The 27,764-nt window shown below is 38.2% G+C and overlaps 2 protein-coding genes across 3 annotated transcripts in view; one reads left to right on the top strand and one right to left on the bottom strand.

Moving 5' to 3' along the window:
• The window catches only part of RASA3 (RAS p21 protein activator 3), a 270,506-nt gene that overhangs the window by 185,703 nt on the left and 57,039 nt on the right, over positions 1–27,764 (bottom strand). The gene's annotated exons all lie outside the window — the stretch shown is intronic.
• Positions 215–25,647, top strand: CDC16 (cell division cycle 16). Of its 2 annotated transcripts, none has more exons than XM_069877502.1 (18): positions 215–300; positions 4,131–4,185; positions 5,292–5,389; positions 5,903–5,941; positions 6,738–6,875; positions 8,792–8,951; positions 9,591–9,685; positions 10,349–10,482; positions 12,103–12,182; positions 14,120–14,169; positions 14,909–14,982; positions 17,370–17,495; positions 18,241–18,393; positions 18,995–19,058; positions 20,734–20,795; positions 22,886–23,021; positions 23,971–24,061; positions 25,143–25,647. In XM_069877502.1, the coding sequence occupies exons 1-18, from the start codon at positions 253–255 to the stop codon at positions 25,406–25,408; spliced, it is 1,869 nt and encodes a 622-aa protein (XP_069733603.1). In that variant the 5' UTR covers positions 215–252; the 3' UTR covers positions 25,409–25,647. The 2 variants fall into 2 exon arrangements, with proteins under 2 accessions (XP_069733603.1, XP_069733611.1); XM_069877510.1 differs by having other exon boundaries at positions 237–300; positions 4,134–4,185.

Here is a 27,764-nt window from a genome sequence, read left to right as displayed (position 1 = left end):
GCTCAGGGACATGGTTTAGTGGCAGACAGGAATGGTTGGACTCGATGTCCTAAGAGCTCTTTTCCACTCTGGTTCTTCTCTGACTCTGTGATTTGCCATGGCGGTGCAGCCCCTCTTTCCTCCCTACCCCGGCCGCAGCAGCCCCGGAACGCTGCGCTCGGGGCGCGGTTTCCGCGGGGGACGGGGAGGCCGGGCGGGCCGGGAGGCGGGGCAGGAGGGCGGGGAGGCCGGGCCGGGCCGAGCGGGGTCGGGATGAACCTGGACGGGCTGCGGCGGCGGGTGCGGCACTACATCGACCAGGTGGGGCGGCCGGAGCGCCGGGGTGGCCCCCGGGAATGCGATCCCGCGGGGAGGGAGGCCCCGGGGTTAGGAGAGGGTGTCGGGGTTACCGGGCGGAGCAGCCGGGGAAAGAATCGTAGGATTGTTTGGTTGGAAAGGACCTTTGGGATCATCAAGTCCAACCGTACCCGGCCGCTACTGAACCGCATCCCTGGGGACCTCATCTGTCTGGCTTTTAAATCGCTCCGGGAATGGGGACTCAAACACCTCCCTGGGCAGCCTCTGCCAGTGCCTGAGAACCATTTCAGTGAAGAAACTTTTCCTGATATCCAACCCAAGCCTCTCCTGGTGCAGCTTGAGGCCATTTCCTCTCATCCTATCGCCTGTCACATGGGAGAGAGACCAACACCCACCTCTCTGCAACGTCCTTTCAGGTAGTTGTAGGCAGTGATAAGGCCTCCCCTCAGCCCCCTCTTCTCCAGGCTAAACAACCTTAGTTCCCTCAGCCGCTCTTCATAACACTTGTTCTCCAGCCCCTTCACCACCTTTGTTGCTCTTCTCTGGACACGCGCAATGTCCTTCTTGTAGTGAGGGACCCAAAACTGAACACAGTGAGGGTGTAATTTTGAAATCATAGAATCGTTTGGTTGGAAAAGACCTTTGAGGTCATTGGGTCCAACCGTACCTGTCCACTATGAGACTATACCACAAGGCTGGAGCACCTCTGCTATGAGAACAGGCTGAGGGAGTTGGGGTTGTTGGGGCTGGAGATGAGAAGGCCCTGGGGAGACCTTACAGTACCTGAAGGGGGCTACAGGAAAGCTGAGGAGGCACTTTTTTTTCAAGGGCATGGAGTGATAGGATGAGAGGGAATGGCTTTAAATTGGAGAGGGAAAGATTTAGACTAGAAATTAGGAAGACAGTCTTAACAGTGCAGGTGGTGAGGCACTGGCACGGGTTGCCCAGGGAAGCTGTGGAAGCCGCAGCCCTGGAGGTGTTCAAGGCCTAGTCGGATGGAGCCTTGAGCAGCCTGGTCTGGTGGGAGATGTCCCTTCACATGGCAGGGAGCTTAGAACTGGGTGATTTTAAGGTCCCATTCAATCCAAACAATCTGATGATCTCTGACCACCTCATCTGCCTGTTTTTTAAATGCCTCCAGGAATATCAACTCAACCCTATTTCCCCTTGCTAGGGAGGAGCACGATCTCCACTGGGAGCTGGAGTGGGTGGCTGCCTTGTAGCTTGATGGCGTGGTTTGTAATTTCACAGAATCATGGAATCGTTAAGATTGGAAAAGACCTCTAAGATCATCCAGTCCAACCATCAACACAACACCACTGTGCCTACTAAACCATGTCCTGAAGCACCACATCTACATGTTTTTTTAACACCTCCAGGGATGGTGACTCCACCACTTCCCCGGGCAACCTGTTTCAGTGCTTCAGCACTCTTTCTGAACACAGTGCTCTGGGTGAAGTCTACTCTGTCTACCTTGAGTACTGCATTCAGTTATGGCTTCCTCAGCACAGGAAGGATGTGGATCTGTTGGAGTGAGTCCTGAGGAGGGCCACAAAGATGATCGGAGGGCTGGAGCACCTCCAGCAAGAAGACAGGCTGAGAGAGTTAGACTTATAAAGTCTGGAGAAGAGAAGGCTCCGGAGACACCTTACAGCAACCTTCCAGTTCTTAGAGGGGGCCTGCAGGAAAGCTGGGGAGGGACTCCTTATCAGGGATTGCAAGGATAGGGTGAGGGATAATGTTTTTAAGTAGAAACAGGGTAGATGCAGATTAGATATTAGGAAGAAATTTTTTCCTGTGAGGGTGGTGAGGCACTGGGTCAGGTCGCCTAGAGAAGTCCTGGAAGCCCAGGCACTGGTGGTGTTCAAGACCAGGTTTGATGAAGCTTTGAGCAATCTGATGCAGTGGAAAGTATCCCTGCCCATGGAAAGAGTGGGTGGAACTGGTTGATCTTTAAGGTCCCTTCCAACCCAAACCATTCTGTGACTCTTCCTGTAAAGAAATTTTTCTTTATATCCAATCTGCCCTTCCCTTCCTGGTGTAAATTGATTGGAGGAGAAAAGCCCACAGTGGGAGAGGTGGGACTACTGTCTAGCAAAGGTGTCCTTGCAGCATCCCTCCCTCATGGGATATGCTAGTTGGGCCATGCTTACCTGGTGATTACAGAAGCCCATTGTACTAACCTGCAATGCTGCAAATTAGAAGGGCAGGCTTGTTTTCGTTTGTTGATGGGTTCAGCAATTATGTTGCTGCAGGGCAAGCAAAAAAACACCAACACACACAACAGGAAAAATGCTTTAATAAATTAGATTAAGTATGGCATGAAACTGTGCTGCTCTATTTCTACTTCAAAGACTTGGTACTGGCATCACTACTGAGAGAAACCCATCCCTTCAGTTAGCATAAACTTTTGTGTGTATGTCCGGGAAGTCTGACTCAAAGATTGATTGGGGACATAAATTAATTTGCTGGATTTTATTGTTTGTTTGACTGTATTCATTTGAATTAAGCTGTTTCACCAGGCTGCTTTGCCATGCAGCTGTGTTCTTGCAGACAAAGTTCTGAAGAAGGGGCTTTAGGAGGAATGTGGAACTATTCCTTTGTGATATAGTCTTCTCATAGCACTGTAGAACTGCTCAACAAAAGTCATATAGTGCCCTGTAGGCCTGGATGATGCCTTTTTTTGTTGTTCTTTGGAGAGAGTTATTTAAACCTCAGTTCTTGTAGGCAGCTGTTACGTATGTGAGGTTTTTGGTATTATTGTTTTTTTATTGTTTTTTTTTTTTCCTGAGCATGGAGATTAAAACTGAACTATTCTTTTGGTGAATTTGCTGGGCATTCTTAATCTCCATCAGGTAGGGAATATGGGAACACAGGATAGAAGAGACCACTTAGGACTTGAAGCGTAGTGCTTTGTGATGACTAGACTACCATCGGTGCATGTTCTGGAAAAATCTGCCAAACCTCTACCCCAAGGGGATAAAACAGTCCCTAAAATTGTAAACTTATGTTGTGGGGAAGAGCAGAAGCAATCAAGGCTTTTCCAGTGCTGCAAGTCCTTGCAGTGACAGAATATCTGCTAAATGTCCAGCAAATCCTAGGAAGCATATTATGCCTCAGAGCATGGAGAAGGAGCAGCACTAACCCCTGCTAATCTTATTGGAGAATAATCCCATCCAGTTTTATGAAGTTTTGAATAATCTCGGTCAATTCTGTTAGAATCCCAAATTTGATGGTAGTCTTATCTGAAGTAGTAGGATATCCCTGCAAACTCTGCTTCCATTGGATCTCTAATTACCACCCCTTTTCTCTGTTTCATCCACTTTTTCTGAACTGCAGACTTAACAGTGGAACCATGTATCCAAGAATAGGGGGAAATTCACACAAGGATTATGGTTTGTGTGAGGTTGACTGGAGAACAAAAAATTTCTTAATTAGAGATGGTGCTGCTAAAGTTTCCCGAAGTAATTTATATATCCTTTTTTATATTTAGTATTCTCTTCTAAAATGTAGCATTTATGTTAAGGGTACCAAGTTATGTTCTTGCTGCTTTTTCAGTGATAGCAAATCAACTAATGACCTATAGTCATGTTGCGCATACCTTATTGAAAATAAATGAACAACCCCACCTCAAATTACTTTCTTAAATCCTTTAGAAGTGATAGTACTGGCCCTTTTAAACTATTTTTTTTAACTTACAATGATCTCAAATGTCAATCACCGGTCATTACATGCATAAGATATTACATGTGAATGATGAACAGTATATTTCCAAATAACCCAGAAACGCTAACCCCTAATAAATACTAATTATTTCTGTTATGTTTTTACAGCAGCAGTATCAAAGTGCCCTGTTTTGGGCAGACAAAGTAGCTTCACTGTCTCATGGTAAGTAGTTGCTTTTTCTATTGTTCTTGATTAATTTCTTTCTGATAGTGTTCTGGTTTGCTTTTGTTATTTTTTTTTAAGCTGTTTGACTACATGTTTTGAGGTTGTGTAAGTACTTTTGTGTGATACTTGGAATGCTATTTTTCTAAACAGAGCGGGGCCAATCTTCCTTCCATTTTGAACTTTGTGTTGAAATTAATGTTTGGCCAGACCTTAAGGTTTGTCTACCTTAAGAGACAAAAAAAAGAGTGAGCTGTGAGAGAGAATGTTTCCTATGGGATTAATTTTTGCTCTGGGTGATAAATAGAATGCAGGTTTGCAGAGTGAGTTGATGCTTCTAGCCTAAGTCTGCTTACAGCTGTGGTCCATTTACACTTCTTAAAATGATTCTAGGGTCTTAGTCCCACAAAAGCTTTGGTTACCAGTCAAGTAAGATAGTACTGAGCTGTGCTTCTGCAATCCAAGCTGCGGAAGTCTAGTGCTTTCACTGTTAGATTCCTGATGATATTTTTTGAGAGAGACAATTCTAGGTGGTTTTTTTCTGCTCCAGTCCCGTAATCATCTTTGTGGCTCTCTGTTGGATTCTCACCAGAAGCTCTTTGTCTGTCTTGGACTGGCGGGCCCAGAACTGGACACAAGACTCCAGATATGGCCTCACCAGTAGAGGGGGAGGATAACCTCCCTTGACCTGCTGGCCCCTCTCCTCTTGATGCACCCCAGGGTACCATGGACCTTCTTGGCCACAAGGGCACATTGGTGGCTCATGGTTGGCTTGTTGTCCACCAGGACTCCCAGGTTGTTCTCTGCAGAGCTGCTTTCCAGCCTGTCAGCCCCCAACTTGTGCTGGTATTCACTGTCCAGTGTGCAGCTGATGTATTTGAAGTTAAAATCTGATTATTTTTTCATTTTTATCCCTCACTGATAGATTATAAGTTGTATATACACACACATATACTAAAAGAACCCAACTTTGTAACTCAGTAGGGTGCTAGAATGAGGGAAAAATACTTTCTAATGAAGCAAAAGTGAATATTCTGTATGGAAGTGTTTAAAGATATATTATAAATAAACATTTTGTAATATGTTTGGGATTTTTTGTATTTTAGAGGAACCACAAGATATATACTGGTTGGCCCAATGTCTTTACCTAACATCTCAGTATCATAGGGCAGCACATGCCCTTCGATCACGCAAGCTGGATAAGGTAAGTCATTTTAATCAAAGGCTTAATAGTGTTACCCTGCTTTTAAACCTCTCCTGCTAACTATAGTGACTTTTTCACCATCAGAGTATAAGGTTAATGGGAAAAGTAATTAGCAAACCTGTATGATGTAGTTTTATCTGAACAAAGTATAGCCCTGTGTTCACTTGACCAGATTGAATCTGTTGTCCCCAAAGGAAAGTCACAGAAAGGAGAAGGGGTCCAAGGATGTAACTGCAGCAGGTATGGGAAGGTGGCATGTCGCTTCAGGTGTAGTTGTTTGAATTGTCCTACCACTCTACTAATGAGTGTTAAAGGCAAGAGTGAAGCAAGTGTCCTTTGAGAGTTTAGTAGGAAATAAAGTGTTTACAGACTCTGTTATTTTGGTCAGGAAAGATTTTTGGAGGTGAATGCGATGAAGAAGCCGTACAACCGAAAAAGCAGAGAGCAGAATGGAGTTTAGCAGTATAGTGCTCTCTCTTTATAACAAATGTGCATGAAACTTTTCTCTTACAGTTATATGAAGCATGTCGGTACCTTGCAGCTAGATGTCATGTGAGTACACCTTTTGTTCTCTGTTGAAAACAAACCAAACTAAGTAAAAGATGTGTCTTGAGAAGATTAGGTACCTGACAGACAATGTAGATGTTCATTGGAATAATAAGTTTAAATTTTGTGACAGTTGATTTTGTTTGTTAACTTTCAGTATCCTTACTGGAGTATCCATCGTGGTACTCGTCTGCAGAAATCCAGCTGAACTTTTTTTTCCAGGAAAGAAGATACTCCTTTAATATATTGTGGGGAAAGAATGTGATCCATCTTTGTCTCACGTCTTCGTGTTTATACATTTTTAATTTGTTTGTTGTAGTCTGACTGGAGGAGTTACGATTTATGGTTAATAAATATAGTTAATAGCTTTATACTTCTTTATAAAGTGAGATACATAAACAGTAAAATGCAATGCTTTCACTGGAAAACTGAATCAACTGGTAGATTAGAAATCTGAAATTGAATAATATGCTGCTTGTAGAATAAGATCATTGTATTTTATTAAAACGTGTAGTAACCATTTTTAGAAGCGTATCTCCTGTGATTGCATAATGCTGAATAATGGAGGTTTCTGTAGGTGTTGATTTTATAATTTTTTGCATGTTATAGATGACTTAAAATAGTTGGCTGCAATTGTAAAATGACATGTGCGAATAAGAATAAGCATGCATGAAAAAGCTGCTGATAAGCACTGGTTGTTTGAATGTGTCCCTTTCAAATGTGACACTGTTTATTGATGCTTTATGCACAGATGTTTCAAATCCCAACCTTGTTTATGTTTTTCATATGCACGTTTGGCTAGTATGCTGCAAAGGAGCATCAACAGGCCCTGGATATTCTTGATATGGAAGAACCAATCAACAAAAGACTTTTTGAAAAGTACTTGAAGGATGAAACTGGATTGAAAGACTCCACAGACTGGGAGATGTCACAATCCTCTGTAAGTTATGTGTTAGCTTGCCTGTATGAAAGTTACTTTGTTTAGAAAAATTAATAGTGCTTTTCAACAATTTCCTGTAAATTATTTGCAGACACTTTGGAGGAGGTTCATGATCTGGCATGTTTTTTAGAGTCCTTTAGCTCTGTGCTGCAATTTCAGTCTTGATAACGGACACTAACACTTCTTTCAATTCGTCTGCAGGTTCTTAGAATCATAGAATTGTTTGGTTGGAAAAGACCTTTGAGATCATCAAGTCCAACCATACTTGTCCACTACTAAGCCATATCCCTGAGCTCCTCATCTACCATCTTTTAAATACCTCTAGGGAAGGTGACTCAACCACCTGCCTGAGCAGCCTGTTCAGTTAAGGTTCCAGGTTCTGAGATAATAAAGCAAGTTTTCTTCACCTTCACATGTTGTTAATGAAATATTTCCTTAATTGCTCAACTGTTGTTCACAGTGGGACATTTTTTGATCACGCTTTGAAGTTGTGACGTGAAGGTGATGGTTTTGAAGTTCAGTGTGTGCCTATACAGTGTTTTTTCAGTTGAAAGGGATTGCTACCACGTATAGGCTGAAGAGTCTGTGAAGAGTCTTTACTTTTGGATGTATGAATTCAAGTTTACTAGCTGAAACTACAGTCAAGATAGTTGATTGCATTTTTCCTTTAAGACTGAAGTAGCAAAATAGGTTAAATGACTGATGTGAACTGACTTGGGGTGCTGGTATTAAATGGGCTTGAGGGAAGCTGAGTTACTGTGGTGCAGCATAATTGGGACATTTAAGCTACCACTACGAGCAATGGAAGAAGTTCTCAGCTTTGGCTGTTCGATCCTGCTCCCTGTTTCATGGTACCCTGGCCCCGGTGTTTGGGTGGGTGATTATTAGGAATTGAGAAACTTATTTTGACTGAAAAAAATATTTTGAGCCAAATCCCTTCACTTCTCTTAGTCCATACCTTCACAAATGCTTGTGATAACGTAGTCGACTAATGCGAGGATGGGGTCAGCTTACCAAAGGAGAGAACTACTGAAGTGGATACTGCTTGCAAGATATTACAAATCGAATTCCTCTCTGGGAATTTAGCCTTTTCAGACTTAATTTCATTAGTTTACACTGACTAATTCCAGAGTAAGAATAACTGGTCTGTGAGCTGGTAACTGTATTACTTTAGCAGCCCCTGGGGGTTTATTAATTGTTAAGAGCTGTGCTGTTTCTAATACGGGAGCTCCTGAGAGAGTTAGTCTGTCTAGGCAGTTGGATGGCATAGATGCAGAACATGTTAACTTTCCTCAAGTAACTTACTGATGTTTCTGTGGCATTCTGACTGAATTCAACAGCGATTTAGGGAGTTTTGAAAGAACATGTTATGCTAAGATGTCTAATATATAACTTTAACTGTGGTAATAATGTTTTTTTCACTACCGTCTGTGGTTTGGGTGGAAGAGAAGGATGTATTTTTCTACTTGAAATAGTTGAATCCATTGATTTAGCCTTTTTCATCTATACTGTGGTCATTCTTCTCTTTCCTGAAATATGTGCTTTAATAGTCAAGCAAGAAGTAAATTGCTATTCAAAGTGATGGTTTCTCCATGGTGAATATGAAGGGAATGTAGCATAAATAGCTTAAAACTCAATATCAGAGCTCTGGATGCTGGAAGCAGAAGGGTAAACTGTTCTCCCTGTACTTCAAGCATGTGTTATTTTGGGGGTAGATAACCTGACAGAGCATTTATTTGATTTTTTTTTTTTTGAGATAGTAGAGGCAGTATTTTATTTAAAGACAGCACTAGAAAACCAGGTTCTGTCATACATTAAATGCTTTTTACTTTACAGGGAGCTCTTTTGATTTGTGCTCAAAACCAAATTGCAAACATTTATTCAGTCTTTGACCTCCAGCCCTGCTTTTCCACCAGATCAAGAGCTCTATATGCCTTTTGCGAGGGAAGATCTATGATGCTTTGGATAATAGAACCCTGGCAACATACAGCTACAAAGAGGCCTTGAAGCTTGATGTTTACTGCTTTGAAGCATTTGATCTTTTAACATCGCATCACATGCTGACGGCACAAGAAGGTCAGGATAGCAGTGTATCTCAAATACAAGTAAAACTTAGCTGCTTTCTTAATATGCCTTTTTCCTGGATAAAACTAAAGCAATACTACAAGTAACAGAGTTTAAAATGTTAATAGTATAAAATGTATTAAATGAATGACCAATTATAATCTGCTCAAAGTTACATTTGAACTTTTATTTTTCAGTCATGCAGTGCTAGGCATTAGAAGAAACAAAGTAACCCAGTCCTGGTCCTCTGGAAACTCCTGTGCTTTTTGCCCTGCCTAAGCAGTGTTTTTCTTGTGTTCACAGCTCCACAGGCTTTGAATCTCCCAAACCTTAGTGATGTTTGCTTGCTTATAGTAGCCATAGCTTGAAGAAGCATTCCGAGTGATAAAATAGGACATGTAGAGTAAAGAAAAATAATGGTGTGGCATATTGTCTTTACTATATTTTATTTTGAAGTGTAGAAGGAAAATTAAGAATTCAATGATCAATTAGTGGTCTTATCCATTGTAATGAATCTGCACTGTTGTCTTCCTTTTAATTTCAGGGTGCGCACCATAAAATTGTTTGCATCTTTTTTTAAGTTCTTAAAATTTTGGGTCTTGTTATTTCTTCTGTAATAATATAATCACTTTTTTTTTTTAATTCACATAGAAAAAGAACTTCTTGACTCTCTACCTCTTAGCAGACAGTGCACAGAAGAAGAACGAGAATTGCTTCACTTTTTATTTGAGAATAAATTGAAAAAGGTAAACCCTAACACTGACTAAAGAGCCAGACAGGTGATCGAAAGTATTGACTTCAGATGTAAATTTTCTTGGATTCCATGTATTCTTAACATTGGAATAAATAAGGGCTTTGTAGGTTTGTTTATTTTAAAATTTATAGTGCAGTAGATATCACGTTATGGGAGTAGTGTAATGGTTTAAGGTAAACTTGATTTCTGGTGTGGTGACAACTTGAAATTCTGACTTTTATTTATTTTTTTTAGCTTTATTCCTTGACAGAATTCTAGGCTGGGAAAAAAAGGACATTAATAATGTAGGCAAAGTGTCAGCTACCTGAAAATACTAGATTATGGCAGCTTTATTCCAGGCTAGTTTTTCCTAAGATAATGTGAGAGCACAGATGATGTGTGAGTACCAACTATATATTGCTCAGTATTCACTTTTACAGCCTACACTAAAGATATGGACTCTGGCAAGCATCTTTCATGTTCTAAATGAGCTTTTAAGTATGTTGTAAAGAACCATTTTACCAGATGCATGTTTTATGGACTTTCCATTTAAAACTAAGAATTTTAAGAAGCTTAATGCTTCTTCAGTATTCTTTTGGAACTAAAAATATTGATACCTATACCATCTGATTTTGGATTGATTGGTGTTTCACATGTTGTTTCTTTTGTCTTTCAGTATAATAAACCCAGTGAAACCCTAATTCCTGAATCAGTAGATGGTCTTCAGGAAAACCTGGATGTGGTAGTATCCTTAGCTGAAAGACATTATTATAACTGTGATTTCAAAATGTGCTACAAGCTTACTTCTGTGTAAGTATGCAAAGCAGCTTAGAAGGTTTTTTCTCATATGATCAAGTGTAATAATGATGCCTGGACTTACAGCGAATGTCACCGTTCAATGCACTGACATACCCAACAATGTGATACAGAGTTTCAGGCATTTAAAATGTGTTGTTTGTGTCTGGCAAGACACATAATTTTTATGATATGTAACAGAAGTACCCAAAGCAAAACTTCAGTTAATCAGCACTTCCTTTCATTCATCCTTTTCCTTACTCTGGTGCCTCTTCAGTGTTGTGTGTCCTCCACCTATTTCTTGTTTGGCCTTCTGAATGAACAGATTTGGATCAGTGGGTTAGTTAGGAAGTATGATTTCTCTGGCTGATCGAAAGGTGTGGTAATTTTGATGTGCCAGGTAGTGCATCTCAGTTGTGACATATCCCAGGCATCCACTGCTGCTTGGTTGTCAGATGGGTCAGAACAACAGTATGGATTGCTTCTCAGCTGCTGGAAACGTGAACACATGGTTGTGGAGCTGGCCTGACAGCTACCTTTTTAAGAAAACCACTTTTCCGTGCATGTACTGCATAGGCTCAGAATATTAATAGTATAAAACGGAGGGGGTTTTGTCAGTTTGGTTTTTTGTAGTATGTCATTTTCTTAGCTGGAGCAAGCCATCACTTTGTAGAATATCCCTTGGAACCCAGTACAGACAATATTTTGGGGAAGGCTGTAGAGAATGCTGACTGTGGTTTTAAACATCTGAGTAAAATCATGATCCTGTTGACATAAGTTACTCCGATTAGTTGAATAAAATTATACTATGGCATCTTTGTTTCTGAAACTTAATTGCATCAGCTTCTCTAGCAGAAAGTGGAAGAATAAATGTCTCTTAAGGGAGGACATGATCAGAGATGTTAGAGCTTGGAAATGAGAGTTCACTTGTTCTATACTTTTCATTTAAAATACTTCGAACTACTTAACAATGTCAGAACTATTTAACAATGTAAACTAAACTTATAACTATTGCAAGCTGTACTTCTTGGAGGATGGAGTCATAATATCGTACTTGTGATTTAAGAGAGTCTGTGCATAGATTTCAAGACAACCTTTGGGGTTTTTTTTCTCTGCTTAGTTTGCACAATGCCAATGCTTACAAAAAGGGCATGTGCCTACAAGCCGTGTCCTGCATGCAGTCTGTTGTCTGTGAGACTGTCTTCCATTTGTAAACACTGAAGGAAACAAAACTTCAAAACTGAGCTAAATGTGTTCCCTGAGGCATACTGCTTAGTGTTAAGCTCAGAAAGTTAAGGGCTGTTTTGGAAAAGGAACATAAATGTTGTTTGCTGGTTAAATTTTAAGTGACCTGCAAACAAATGTGTATTGTATTCTGGTTTTCCGGTTGTGTCTTCAGCTCACCAGAATTTTCTGTTATGCTCTCCTGTTAAGCTAAATTAATAGTTATTTTTCTAGTCTTGAGATAGCCTTTATTATGCTGTTAATATTTACCTTCTAGTTGCAAATAGTTTTCCAGTGCCTGAAGTGATAATTAACTGGAACATTACGCACCCTAAAAGCAACTTTCTTATAACACATTGCAATTTTTGAAATGTGCACTGCATATTTTTTATTGATTTCTTTATTTTTTAGAGTGATGGAAAAAGATCCTTTCCATGCAAATTGTTTACCTGTGCATATAGGGACACTTGTGGAGCTTAATAAAGCGAATGGTGAGAAACTTTTAATCACGTTCATAACATTTTTATATAAGTTTTAATAACATTAATGACATCTAATACAAATCAAAAGAAAATTGTAAGCCTTTTAAAAAAGAATTGAGGATGTCAAGAACCCATCTATTTATACCATTTAAAAAAATAACATATTTTTTCTCCTACTTGCAGTTTTAAGAAAATGGTGGTAACTGGCAAAGAAGGGAGTTTCAGAGCTGACAGTGGGATAGAGGGGATTACACGAACAATGAGTCTTTATTTATTCATAATCACAAATGCCAGTCTTTTAACCACTGGGCTATATAAACAGAAAGTTAATGAGCTACGCTGCTTCATTTCTGTGGTTTAGTATCTGTTTTGAGGTGGTCTTCCTAGAGTATCCAGGTATACACTTTCTGCTCAGCAACAAACTAGAATATATTAATTAAACTAGAAAGAACTCTTCAGCAGTGTGTATGCCTAGGTGGACGTGCTTTTTCTGTATTACAAAAAATTCTAGACTCCTCTTTCCTTTCCTGTTGTGAATGCCTCTTTTTAAAATTCAAACAAGTTAATAATCGTGCAGCACCTTCATTGGAATTGCAAGAATAGCTTGCTTGCAGCTGGGATGGCTTTTTCTGATTTCAGACTGCATATAAACATGCAAATCAAGTGAGGAGCTTGAATGTCTCTATCAGCAATTTGAAAACACAATAAGGAGCTCATAGGATTTACAGTCTCACATGCATTGTATGTACACAAACAGGTCATTAGGAGTAGTAGTACTTCTGGATGTTTAGTAAATGTACTTTTCAGTTACTTTACAGTTTAACTACAACTGAAAATGTGGCAGTACTCTGAGTTCTCTTCTAATCCTGCCTTGAGATGTCTTTCATAAATAAGTTGGTATTTCGTAAGCCAGTTTTCATATTTGATTTTTCTGAAGCTGAGGACTTGATGCAAAGTGCTACAGGGCAAAGGCGTCAATTTAAGAGCGCTGTACTCCAAGGAAACAGAAATTGAATGTACCATAATGTTATTTCTTCTCAAATTGCATCAGCATTATAATTATTATCGCGTATCTGATTACTTTTGCTGTAATTGGAAAATTGTAAGTTATTCTAATAACTAGATTATTCTTTTTATTAGAAAAATAATCATGTAAGGTTATTCCAAAAAATACAAGAATTTATTTGGTTTTGTCCTATTTTCAGCATTTTAATGCACAGGACTCTACTTTGAAATTGATCCTAGCCAATACATTATACCTTTTAGATGCAGGAAGTTCAATACCTTGCCACGATGCATTCAAGTGTAATACTACAGGCATTTATTTTAATGTATGTTAATGACCTAAGTTGTTGTAGGATTCTTAGGGAGGCAGGATGTGTAGCTTCTTCCTTATGTGCTGTGCAGACTTATGGGTTGTGGTGGGGTTTTTTTCAGTTAATTGCAAAACTGAATCTGTTTTCACAGAATCACAGAACAACCAGGTTGGAAGAGACCCACCGGATCATCGAGTCCAACCATTCCTATCAAACACTAAACCATGCCCCTTAGCACCTCGTCCACCCGTGCCTTAAACACCTCCAGGGAAGGTGAATCAACCACCTCCCTGGGCAGCCTGTTCCAGTGCCCAATCACCCTTTCTGTGAAAAACTTTTTCCTAATGTCCAGCCTAAACCTCCCCTGGTGGAGCTTGAGGCCATTCCCTCTTGTCCTGTCCCCTGTCACTTGGGAGAAGAGGCCAGCACCCTCCTCTCTACAACCTCCTTTACAGAAGGAGGTTTTGAGGCAGTATGAAGCATTACTACAAACAGAAAACATTTTTGTTCACTCGTACGTTAATAATGTTAGATGTTCTTGATATTTTGTATTGAACAATAAGGGACTTGAAACACCTTAATGTTTTAGCACGTTTTAATTTGCTTTTCTTGTTTCTTCCCGCTATGTAGAGCTTTTCTATCTTTCTCACAAACTGGTGGACTTGTACCCAAATAATCCTGTAAGTTGTTCTAAGCCTTCGTTACCGGGTAGTTTTTGCTAGGTGAAAGCATCTGAAATTTGTAATGTTACAGTCAGTTTGAGCAACAGAATTCAAAATGTGTTTCTGGATGGAGCTAGTAAAAATGGTTCACTCCTTTTATTTTCCATGCATTTCTTATACTGAGGTTTTGGGGGTTTTGGTGGGAGGAGGGCAGGGAAGGGGGTGTTTTTGATTTTTGAAGACAGAGTAACTGTAAAATATGTTCAATGTGAGGTTTTCACTTTGAATAATAATTTAAAACAAATGCTACAGTAATAAATGTATATACCTCTCTAAGCAACCTTTTCCAATGTTTAATTACCTTCATGGTGAAAATTGTTTTCCTTTTACTCCGTCCGGATTTTCCATGTTGCAACTTGTACCCATTGCCTCCCATCCTCTCACTGCTTCTCCGAGAAGAGTCTGGCTCTGTCTTCTGTATTCCCTACCGTTAGATAACTGAAGACAGCAATAAGCTTTCCACTTAGTTCTTTCTTCGTGAGACCGAACAAACCCAGTTAGAGATGTACATGCCATCAGTTCTAGTTTCTCTGTCATATCAAATAATTTGAAAAGCTTGCTGTGATTTCAGTGAAAATGTTCTTAACATCTCTAATAATATATAATCTGTTCCTCTGTTTTGCATCACCTGTAGTGATGTTTCACCAAAATCAGTGTGATATATCTAATAATATTCTATTTTGATTTTAATGTGTAGGTGTCATGGTTTGCAGTAGGATGCTACTATCTCATGGTTGGACACAAAAATGAACATGCCAGAAGATATCTCAGGTAATCTTTTTTTTTCTGGTTTTCATTAGGGAATCTATTGCTCCCTTGAAAAATATTTAATGTTCATGATTGTTTCTAAGCTCATAATGTAGCCTCAATAAACAAGTTACTACAAAAATATTCCTTTTGTTGACACCTCTTTTCTTTTTTTTTTGGTATAGCAATTTCAACCTCTTGATACTTTAAAAATTATATACAGACTTATGTAGAATCTCTTCTGGCTGTCGCCTTCCTATTATGAGCAGATGTTGTCCCTGCATTCGCTCATGTTGCCAGGCTAACCACTGCTAGGTAATTAAACCTCTGTTCTTAGCTTAGGGATGCTTAGACATTCTCCTAGGTTCAGGTTTCATATCTTAAAGGAGTTAGATAAATTCTGACACTTGGCTGTCTTGTTCTTTCTTTGCACAAGCAGCTTTGGACTTTTTAGGTTGGTCAGTCAGCACATTGCTCTTTCCTGTAGGTCTTCTGTATGTGTAGTGCTGACCAGCACTGAGAGCAGGACTTTGCTATGAGATAGGGTATTTGTTTTGGCTGTGTAAACTTTAACTGAGAAAGCTTAAATCGAGCTGTAAGGCTTTCATTTTTCTTTTTGAGACCTTTATAGGCAATATATGTAAAGATAGGTTAGTAATTTTGACTGTTTAAAATGCCTGGTTATTATGAGAAAACTGAATTCCTGGCAAATACCAGTGTGAAATTCTTCAAGAAGCTGTCCTGAGTAACATGGGTAGGGGTTGTGGACATTGGAAAGAAAGAACGTCTTTATTAAATCTGCAAGCATCCCTAGCCAGGAAGCGTCTGTAGAGGTGTTAAAGGGAGAAAAAAACAAACCAGACCATCAGAATTCTGGGTAATTCTGGCAAAGAGGGGAAACATCTGGTAAAAGTGAAGCGGTAAAAAGATACCCAATTTTTTTGAGAAGAATAGTAGTGTACAACTGCAAGACTAGGGACAACTGTGGGCTAGGCAGCAGTTTCCAGAAAAGGATCTGGAGATACCATGGATAAAAACACAAGCTCCCATATAATTGTTTTGGAGGACAGGGCATCATGCTGGAGCATGCTGAACAGGGTAGAAGGCACGGCCGGGCAGTGACCGGTAAAGGAGCTGTCTGCATCCTTCAGATCTTGCGAAGGGGCTACCTCACCTCAGTGCCAGTTGGAAAACAGCATTTGTGATAGAACATAATCCATCTTTTATAGCACTAACAATGTGTTGCTGTTGGCCAGTCAACATGTTTGGAGAACTCAGGATGGATGCGAGATGTTCGAATTTAACCCAGCGGAAGCCATTAAACAAGCGTTCTGAAGAAGGTGGCCAATGAACAAAGTTTTTGAATGGATTGAAGCTGTCTAGGATGTAGGGTGGGAAGACACAAATATTTGGATATGTTACATTTTGTCCCAGGAGATGGAGAATAAACTGTTCTCTAGGATCTGTGATGAGAAATAACGATTTAACTGTGACAAACAAGATTTAGGTTAAGTATTAGCAAAAAAATGAAGCATTTAAAGGTAGTTAAGCAGTATAATAGATGACTTGTGGAATATGTAGGATCTCCTCTTCTAGGACAGGTTGGATGGGACCTTGGCAGCCTGATCTAGTGGGACGTGTCCCTGCCTGCTGCAGGGGAGTTAGAACTGGATGATCTTTAAGGTCCCTTCCAACCCAAACTATTCCATGATTCTATGTCAGAAGCTTTTAAGGAAAAACTGGTCACATCTGTATTGAGCTGTTGAGTTATGAATGCCCTTGCACTGATGGAGAAAATAACCTATAGAGCTTTCTAAAGTTCCTGTCAAGCCCATCTTTTTGTAAAGACTTCAGGTTGCTGTCTTGATCCTCAGGCTGAATTCTTGGGTGACATTTTGTGGTTTTTATCTGGTGCACAGCAGCTTTCTGCAATGTGACAAATACTTGTCTTCATTAAGACTGGTAGAGATATATTGCAAAATTTCAACAGACAGTTCAGTAAGTGTTCATTTGGTATTTTTACATCCTGCTTTTGAAATATGCATTTGCTAGAATATATTTATTTTGAAACTTATAGCTAGAATTTTGTAATACAGTATCAATCACTACTAGTTTTTCTGTGTTTTACTCATTTCACTTAATTATATCATTGTTTATGTTCAGTGATATCAAATAATACCTGCTGTCTGTGAACAGCAACAGAAATAAGACAATGAATTCTTGAAAATGTGTGTCGAAAATAAGTGCTAAATAGTTTAATTTTTTTAAACTAGATTTGTTTATCGCTGGTCATTGCTGAAGATTATTTTAATTGATGCCTATGTGTTACAGCATTGCTATATTAGTAGCCATCTAAAGAGGATGAAATTTGAATTCAGATGTGTTTGTTTGTGACTTGCTCTTCTTCTTAGCAAAGCTACTACACTGGAGAGAACCTACGGGCCTGCGTGGATAGCATATGGACATTCGTTTGCAGTTGAGAGTGAGCATGACCAAGCAATGGCAGCGTACTTCACCGCTGCACAACTCATGAAAGGGTGTGTTAAAATTGTCACATTCAGAAAAAATAAAATTTATCCATAAAAAATGTAGGCTATTGACCCATATCCCTTTAAGCAGTGGCAATATATTTGCAACAATTATCTGGTAGAGAACAAAGGAGAAAAAAAATATCCAAGTAATTTAATAAACTGCATTTAACTGCATTATTTTCAATTACTGTTGTGATTTTATAAGTTCTAAAGTCAGGGTTTATATTTAGGTAATCTGTGCTCTGCCTGGAAGTTCTCTGAAATTTGTGAACCCTGTTTGTCATACCAGGTCATAAAAGGCTGCAGAGCAATATCCTCAACAGCTGTTCCGTGCTGTGGAGGTTGTAAAATAAGTAGTTGACTAATCATGTCATATTGCATATAGAACTATTGTATTTGATTGCAGTTTATTGGTAAATGTAATCCCTCTAATGATTACTTCTTCCATATTCCATTTGTAAATGAAATGTATGAAGGAAACTAGGAAAAAACAACTTCTCAGAACTGACTTAAGCACTGAAAAAAGAGACATCTTTCCAGAGCAGGTTTCAGTTTTGTATCAGAGTTCAAATTTTTGTCAATAACTAACAAAAGTAAATTCTTTTAATTTGACTCTTAGGTTAATAGTCCATTTAAATCAGCTTTTACTGGGGTGTATGCAAAAAATACGCAAACACTGTTGGCTCATCTATAGTTTGACACCATTCCTGACAAGACCATTTCTGGGTTTTTATGGCTTTTTCTTTTTTAGGTGTCATTTGCCGATGCTCTATATTGGACTGGAGTATGGTTTGACCAACAACTCAAAGTTAGCTGAAAGATTTTTCAGTCAAGCTTTAAGCATTGCCCCTGAAGACCCTTTCGTTATGCATGAAGTTGGAGTGGTTGCATTTCAAAATGGAGAGTAAGCTTGCAAAGTAGGATTAAATACAATCTTAAACATGGATTATTCCAAAGTGTAATGTGCCGATATATCTACTTGAAATACTTACATTGAACTATAGTTTCTTTTGGATATAATTTGGATGGTGTTTACCCTAAACCCTCGCTTTCTCCAATTGTTCTTCATTGTTTAAGATTGAGCAAGGAAAGCATTTAATGCTTGAGGAACATGCAGCAATCAATTATTATCTTGTGTGTGCCTGTCATCAGGTAGTTATGTGCCTTGAAAAGGCATCTCTCTACACACACAAGTGCACACATGCTATAAAATTTTGTATAGCAGAACACAGTGTCAGCTCAGGAAGTTCCAAGTATATTCTGAAAAAAAAAGCAGATGTAAGAAATACTCAGTGGATATTTTTTATTTGCTTCTGATTTTTTAACATTGTCTTGTTTGCTCTTAAGAGCACACGCAAAACATAGCCAAAAGTAAATTAGTGCTTTTACATCCAATTTCAATCATATGACACAGTAATTTCAAAGACCTGTTCTTTGTAATACTGTGTTCTCATACTGCTAGTGAAAATTTCACTAATATACTTTTCTCCCCCCTCAATTCTTAGCTGGAAAACTGCGGAGAAGTGGTTTCTTGATGCGCTGGAAAAAATCAAAGCTATTGGAAACGAGGTATTTTTCCTAATCACATGCACAATCATAAATTTGTAAAATTCCAGGAAATTCTGGAATATCTTGTGATAAAACATGCTGTGCTTATTTTAAGAGAGAGGCAATACAATATACATTTGACTTTAAAACTTCAACCATCTACTTGTAATTGGAGTTTGTTGGGTTTTTAAATAAGAATCATCCCACTTTGTCTTCAGTGCTACAAGAAAAGGCAAAAAGTATGTTTCCATATGACATTTAAAAAATAAGCATTGACTGGAGAGTGGAGTCCAGGTCTTGTTCTCAGTATTGAAGTCTTAGTAGACCAATGGTTCTTGACCTGAGGGTGTAAGTGGGTACATGTGTGAAGGTGGTTGTAGCCACCTTAAGAGTTAGCTGTTTCTTGAATGACTTCCACTTCTGTTTGGATTTAATCCTGTAGGTGTGGATTTGTTTTCTTTCTACCAGATAGAGCCGCTGTGTGGGAATGGGCCCAGGGATGCTTAGCTAACTTACTGAAAGTAACCGAAATAAGCACTGGCAAAATGTTTGTCAGGAAACATGCTTGTAGTTTTGATGCTTTTTTGAATCAGAAGTCAACTATTACATCCCTGCTTCCTCAAATGCTGGGGGACACAAATGAGTTTGTACCTACTGGTAGTACCATTTATTTTTTGTGTGTCATTATCTTGTCTAAAAAAACACATTGTATTAGGGTAACTTAAGATGCCCAGTAAGTAGAAAGTAGTACCACCTGGTGGCAGGCTTCTTGTCAATGTTAAGATATGTTATCTCAATTTTCAGTTTAATTTAGTTAATGAGAACACCATCTCATGCTCCTATAATTATTAACATGGCATCTCCTATCAAGATAACGAAATTGCTTCTAGAACAAAATAAATCTTCTATAAAGTGGGAAGCACTGAACAAACTATAATCTTCATGTGGATGAGACACATTTACAAAAACAAACTGTACAGATACTAATTTATGTGCTTACCAATATATACATAAGGTTGTTCCATTTCAGATAAAACTGTATTGTTGTCCACACAAATGCCACAAACTTTGTAGATCAGGCTTCCAATCAATTATTTTATGTGTGGCATTTTTCTTGCTTACTGAAAAGTGCTAAATATCAACATCTAAACATACAAATGGAAATCTAGAATTAGTGGGAAACACATGAAATAATTAGAGATAAATTAATACTCTTGTAATAAATGGCAAATTCATAATGCAAATAATTTTTAATTTCAGTGAAAAGTGTTTTAAGGATTTTTGTTGGCTCAGATTGTCTTCTGTGTGCCTCGTAATTGACAGTCAAAAGACCTTTAGTGTTTATGATTATTTTACAAACACCTAATCTGGGAAGTCTTCAGAGCTCCTAGGCTGACAGACTTGATGTGATTTTAGTGAAGCAGAAAACAGATTTTGTTTGGTTTGCATCCTTTCCTATCACTGATCCATTAAAGAAATTTATTTGTGTTTGGGTAATGGAAAAATTAGAAGAATGAGTTATTGAATAAATGTTTTTAGTTTAAATATGTGTTTTGAAAAGAACTGAAAATGCTTGTGATTTGTTTTGGTCATAAATTAATTGTCTTGTTCATTTGTATGTTTAATTTTTTAAAGTAGACAAAATTCAGTTACAATTTGGGAAGCTGCAGTTACTCAATTGTGCATTATTTTGCAGGTAACAGTTGATAAGTGGGAACCTTTGTTGAACAACTTAGGGCATGTCTGCAGAAAACTCAAGTAAGCAGAGAGTGCTGGAACTATATGTATGTCTGGAATGCTATGCAGGCGGGTGTTTTCTAGGCCTACTTCTCATTTATATCAAGATTATGTAGCACACGAGCAGTGTAGAAGCACCTTAAGAGAACAAGATTCCCTAAATCAGCTCGTGAACGTAAATTCATTAATCACCCTTCATATCCAGTTTACTTCTCACAAGTTAAAATACTTAATGTGAAAGCCTTTCCTTAACTATTGATTCTTATTAGATAGAAATTTGGTTGTAGGCATTCAGAACCTTGTGTGGGTCTGAATTCTAACTGGCTGCTGTCACAGTCCTGACTTACTTGAATGTGTCCACTGATTTAATTAACATAAAGGTGCCGATTAATTGCTTGGATCAATACTTATGCTTCTTTTTATTGAAGTGAAATATTCAGTGACATCTACACAGCAATAAAATATTAATTTTATGGTTTTCAAGCACAGAAGTATTTCATGTTTCATTTCATATTTCAGTTGTAGGAAGACAAAAAGATAGTGTGAAGTACATACGCAAGCTTTAACAGTTTTAACAGAGAAATGTTTTCTCATTAATTCCCTTAGTCTGATTTTAGCCAGTGCTTTCTTTTGTTTAGTGAGTACCTTTTTTTCTTTTTTATTGGTGTCATGGTTTTAATTGTCCAATTGGAGTATACTGCTAATGAGAATGTGATTATGGCAGAGATAAGTTGTACTTCTGTTTTGGCTTTGGTAGTAATTCCTTTGTGCTTGAATTGCTTATTAGTCTTCATTTTCATTATGAAAGATGGATGTATAATAGTTACTCCTTCTGCCAAGATCAAACAAAAGGCACTGCTTCTGGAACCTGTTCACAAGTATAATTGTAGTTTTCTTTTCAAGTACTTATTTCAGTTATAATTCCTTTTGTCTCTTTTAATCTCTACAGTAAGTCAGTAACTGCTTATATCGCACTTAGGACAACTCACACTGTTATTTGTTCTGGTTCAGAAAGCCAGCCTAGTGTATTTCTGCATCCTTGTAAACCATCTTTCACGAAAATCAAGTTGAGAATTTAGGCAGCTGTACCTATGCTTTGACAACTTAAAAAAATTCTTTAATAACTACTTTACTATTGTTCATAATACATGTATTACAAAAAAAACTTATCGGATATATGTCTGCTTACTAGCATTATGTGGTTGAAATGTGAAAGTAGCATATTAAAATACAGTGGTGGTAAATTGGACAGATAAATACTAGAAGTGAAAATAAAATTCATGTTTTGTGCAGCAAGCGAACAGTTGCATAATTTTTTTGCCTCAGTTTTTACTTGATGCCTACTAACAACTTCAGCTTGTGTTGCTGTTTTCTTCATTTCATAATAATTATAGAAATTAAAATGCCTTCTGAATAGACAATGACTGTCTTTATTTTTAATGACTTGGTACTAAGATGTCAAATGTGACAGTTTAATTTCTCAGAGTAATGCCATAACGTACATTTAATCCTTGGCTTATAAAATAACAAATGCAATAAGCAGTCTAATTAATGGATAATTTTCAAAGAAAGGGTGGCTGGCATTTGAAAGAAATTATGGATATTGTGTAAACCTTCTTTTCTGATATGGAAGGGATCAAAATAGAAGGGACAAAAGTACCAGTGTACTTAGGACTTAAGGGCTGTGAAATTTCTGCCCAGAGAGCTTTTCTCACTTTGAAAAATAAGTGACTTAGTCTCCTATGTCTTCACTTCTCTGACAAGGAAAATGAAAGCTGCAGAAAGGAAGCTAATGTTTCAATAAGCAGCATTAAATATGTACAGCAATTTGCCATATCAAATTGCTAAGATCATCACCTAATGGAGCCGAGCTGCAGGCAGCTGTAGTGCTGCGTAAGGGGAACAGTGATTTCTCAATTACATTGAGGAAAAAAATGGTCAACATCCATCAGTCTTTTGTGCATTCTATTATGTTCAGAGTATGAAGCAATAATTTTTAAGTTCTTGCAGGATTGTGTGCCACTGAGCTAAGGAAAATATCAATATAATACAATTAAAACACCTTTCACACTGAAGCTGACTAATAGGTCTTCTGTATTTAACCCCAACAGGAAATATGATGAAGCACTGGAATACCATCGCCAGGCTCTAGTATTAATTCCTCAAAATGCTTCCACCTATTCTGCCATTGGCTACATACACAGTCTAATGGGCAATTTTGAAAGTGCAATCGACTATTTCCATACGGTACGTAACTGGCTTATGTTGAAGGGCTGGTCACAAATTCTGTTATTTACTGTTTCATTCTGTTTTGCTTTTGAAACAGAGAAACAGTATTTTATCCAGCTTCCAAAGGAGTGTTTGGTTTATAGTCTTAGATTTATTTGATAAACTGACCTAAGTTTTCTGTTGATTACAGAAAAAATGGCCACTTTGGGGAAAGTTAGTACTTGGATCCTTCTTTGTTATTGAATATCATAATTGGCATATAGTTTTTATGTACATAAACTTCTCATGCAGCTGAAATGATTGAAAATCCTTCCAGCCTGTTGGAGCTTGGAGAGGAGAAGACTCCAAGGAGACTTTATTGCATCCTTTCAATACTTAAAGGGAGCTTATAAGAAAGATGGGGAAAACTTTTTAGCAGGGCCTGTAGTAATAGGACAAGGGGTAATGGTTTTCAACTAAAAGAAACTGAGAGAAGTTTAGACTAGATTAGGAAGAAATTTTTTTCACTGAGGATGGTGAAACACTGGAACAGGTTGCACAGAGACGTGGTACATGCCCCATCCCTGGAAACATTCAAGGTCAAGTTGGATGGGGCTCTGAGCAATCTGATCAAGTTGAAGATATCCCTGCTTACTGCAGGGGCATTGGACTAGATGGCCTTCATGGCCCCTTCCAGTCCAAACCATTCTGTGATTCTATGAAATGCGACCTCTGTTACACTTCATATTTGTCAGTGATTGTGTACATGTCCTTGCCTGGGTTTAGTTTTGTATCTTGCTTTCTTACTACTTCAGTCAGTTCACATGATGATATTATCTTGGTTGCACAGTGTTTGGTTTTTACTGTGAGGACTGTGCTCCAACAGCACTGTCGAGCAACAAAACAATGAACTCAGAACTGCTGGAGACTTAAGGTCTAAATTCCTTCATTTGGTACTGAATATTTTTTACTACATGTTTTTTAATAGGCCCTTGGTCTTAGGAGAGATGACACATTTTCAGTCACAATGCTTGGACATTGCATAGAGATGTATATTGGTGATTCTGAAGCCTACATTGGTAAGTCTTTCTCTCACACGACCCTTAAAATCCTGGAGTCCTTTGAGAAGAATCTTAATCTTACATCAAGAAAGACTGTCTGCCAGTACCTAGAGAACTTACAGAGTATCGTTGTTTTAGTTGTTGGTGTTCTTTTTTTCTAAATGCTAACCAGCAATTGCAGATGACCTGTAGTTTTTGTAAGCATCATGACAATAAATTCTTACCAGTATGAAGGAACACTTTGCTATTGGAGGTAGTGATGGTTTCTTTTATAGAAAACAATGATCTGTGGCAGCTTAGAAACCAAAAGGAATGGAGGAAAAATATAAATAGAAATACGGAGTTAGGAAATCAGAGCACTAATACTTCTTTAGAGAGAGATGGGCAAGGCATTTTCACCATGTCGAAACTCTGCCCTGTGGAGGCAGGATAAATTCTTCTCCCTTCAAAAATGCAGCTTTACAAGTGGTAAAGAAGTGCTTGATAGCAGTAACATTATATTGCTATAATTTCAAATATTTTATGAAAGCTTTCTGCCTCACAAAAAAGCCCACAACTTTATAGCAACGTATTTCTGCTTTGTTGAACTTAGTGATTTTTCTGTAATGAGCACAGGTGATGTACTTTCAAACGTGTTAATGAGGTTGAAGCCAGTAAAAGCCATTTGTGTGCTCTGTGGCTTTTCCTGTAAATATTTCACACAATTGAAGCAGATGTTTCTCCTCAATATTATCTTGCTCCATGTGTCATCACTTAACACATCTGGAAGAACCATGCAGCTGTGGGAGATGCATTAATTGAAACCATGCTGTGCATAACTTAACAACAAAAGCCTCTTAGAGTTGGGGAGGGAATTGGCAATTACCCCTCAGAACAGACTTTTGAATACAAGTTGTACTTTGAGTATTGTGCCTCTTTCAGAAAGGCTGCTAGATTTTTTCAGAATAACTCTATTCAAATTGAGTCATTAAGCCTTGACAGCTCCCCTGACAGTCTGTAAGCAAGAGAATTACAGTAGTTTCTGAATGTTAGGCTGTTTGAGATACCCTGGGGGGGAGTGTTTATTTGGAATAAACTAACAGTTTGATTGTTTTCCTAGGTACAGAGATCAAAGACAAATTAAGATGTTACGACTTTGATGTCCACACAATGAAGATATTAAAGAATATAATGTCACCTCCCTGGGACTTCATAGCATTCAACATAGAAAGACAAACTGTGGACGAAAGTGGCATAGTAACACTAGAGACGCCACAGGAAACAAAAAGTACAGATACCAATCGCCCCCTGGAAGAAACATTTGAGATCGAAATGAATGAAAGTGATATGATGTTAGAAACATCAATGTCAGACCATAGTACGTGACCATAAATGCTGGCAGAGAGCTCATTTTTGTCTAAGTGTAGTATGTTTGTTTTACCATTTTTGTTATGGTGTTATACTTTCAAGAATTTGCTATTTTTATATGAATTCAAACTGCTACTCTGTACTTAACACCAGAGAAATAATGCTTGCCTTAAGGTTGGTTAAAAAGTATACGTGACAGACTATTTCTACAAAGTTAATCATACGTGATGAAGTAAAAAAATAAATTCACTTTTTTTTTTAAAAAAGCTGTTTACTTATCCATGTGTCTGCCATCACTAAGACTATGAAGGTTTAAAAATAGTACTTGACATGGAACTGTTTACAAAATTGTGAAATTGAATAGTCAGTCTAATATAGTGTTATTGTGGCTTCTGAGTTTTCATCCTGTCTGTGAGAAATGCTTTCTTAATAAATAGACAAAAAAAATCCATGTTGTTTTATACTTACTACTTCATAAATATGTATTCCTTTAAAGAGCAATTTCAATGTTTTTTCATCCTTTGACTCTAATTTGGCAAAAGTTAAGTTGGTGACAAAGTATGTTACTTCGTTATACTTTCTCCTAGTTACTAATTTCAGTTTTTTACTGTTCTATTATGTGTTACTGAAAGATCATTTAAGAACTGTTTTTGGTAAGCTGACTCGACAACAACCATGAATGGCACAAACATTAAGACAGATCAGTCTTATCTGCAATTATTGTTATAATTAGTTGTAAGCCACAGATTACTACTGGAGAATGACTGGAGTCATTCTCTTCACACACAGTTGTTTGGTCAGGATTAACTGAATAATACACATACACAGTTTTTACAAGTCTATTCAGTGTGGTATTTTTAAATGTCACTAGTTTCACAGAAAATTGAAGAAAGAAAGCCTATGCCTCTGAAACGGCAGCAGCAATTTGTTCATCCACTAAACAGACCAGACCTAATTGCCTTCTTAGCATGTATGTTGAACGTATTTTGCATAATTTTTTCCCCCTTCTTGCCTGTTCCACATCTGTCACTGTGTGGGGCTTAAAATTAAAAACCTAATGCTACAAGCTGTTGTAATTTTTCTTCTTTGACTTATACCCAAGTTTTGGCTTTTAATGTTTAGAATAGATTTCCTGAAGTTGACCAGTCCAGACTTTACTGTGAAGTACTTCAGAACTGAAGAACAAGTAGGTTTTCTGTAGGCAAAGACTTTTCATGGAATACAAAAATTATTTTTGTTTTCATCAGCAAAATAAAATAATGTTGAAAAATCTAATTTCTACACTTTATCTCAGTACATTTGTGTTAACATTTAAACATGTATTTGCAAGTACAATTTTAGCATAAAACATATGTTTGGTTATTGTGATATAATTTTCGTCCGATTTATTGGGGCAAGATATAGAAAAATCTGACATTATGTGATTTATGAAATATATCCTATGCCCTTTTTGGTACTTAATGTAAATAAGAAGAGACAAGGGATGAATCTAAGTTCTTGTATTGAAACCCTGCTGTCATTTTTTGTTTCCATTAGTCCATCTTTCTTGATTAACGGTCCCTTTAATATTAAAACAGTCCTTGTTTACTTTTAATTTTGCTGATGAATGGATATCAAAGAATGGGGTGATACTATGAACTTCGGAGTGATTCTTTTTTTTTAATTTTGTATGGTTTTGCATACACTGGATAATATAAATTATTTCTTGTCCCACTCTGTCAGTCTCACAGCTCATTGAGTTCTCAGTAGTCAGGTTCTGAATCCTAAGGAATCATAGAATGGTTTGGGTTGGAAGGGACCTTTAAGATCATCCAGTTCCAGACCCCCCCCCCACCCCCCCACAGGCAGGGACACCTCTTACTGGATCAGGTTGCTCAAAGCCCCACCTAACCTGGCCTTCAACACCTCCAGGGATGTTGTTTCCACGACTTCCCTGGGCAGCCTCACCACCCCCACGGGAAAAAAAAATTCTTCCTAATATGTCATCTAAATCTCCCCTCTTTTCAGGTAAAACTGTTACCCCTCATCCTATCACGGCATTCACTGATAAAAGAGCCCCTCCTCATTTTTACCATAGGCCTCATTTAAGTACTGAAGCTTCCTATAAAATCTCCCTGGAGCTTCCCTTGGCAGCCTGTTCCAGTGCCTCACCACTCTCACCATGAAGAAATTCCTCCTTATGTCTAGTCTAAATCTGCCCCTCTCCAGTTTATACCCACTGCCCCTCGTCCTATCACCACAAGCCTTTGTGAACGGTCCCTCCCCAGATTTCCTGCAACCCCTTCAGACACTGGGAGGTCGCTGTAAGGTCTCCTCAGATCCTTCTCTTCTCCAGGCTGAACAAGCCCAACTCTCTCAGCCTGTCCTCGTTCGG

Source organism: Phaenicophaeus curvirostris, chromosome 1, assembly GCF_032191515.1.
Source record: "Phaenicophaeus curvirostris isolate KB17595 chromosome 1, BPBGC_Pcur_1.0, whole genome shotgun sequence".
Taxonomy (NCBI): Eukaryota; Metazoa; Chordata; class Aves; order Cuculiformes; family Cuculidae; genus Phaenicophaeus; species Phaenicophaeus curvirostris.
The sequence above is the reverse complement of the archived record's forward strand: the minus strand, read 5'-3'. Positions and strand labels throughout refer to the sequence as shown.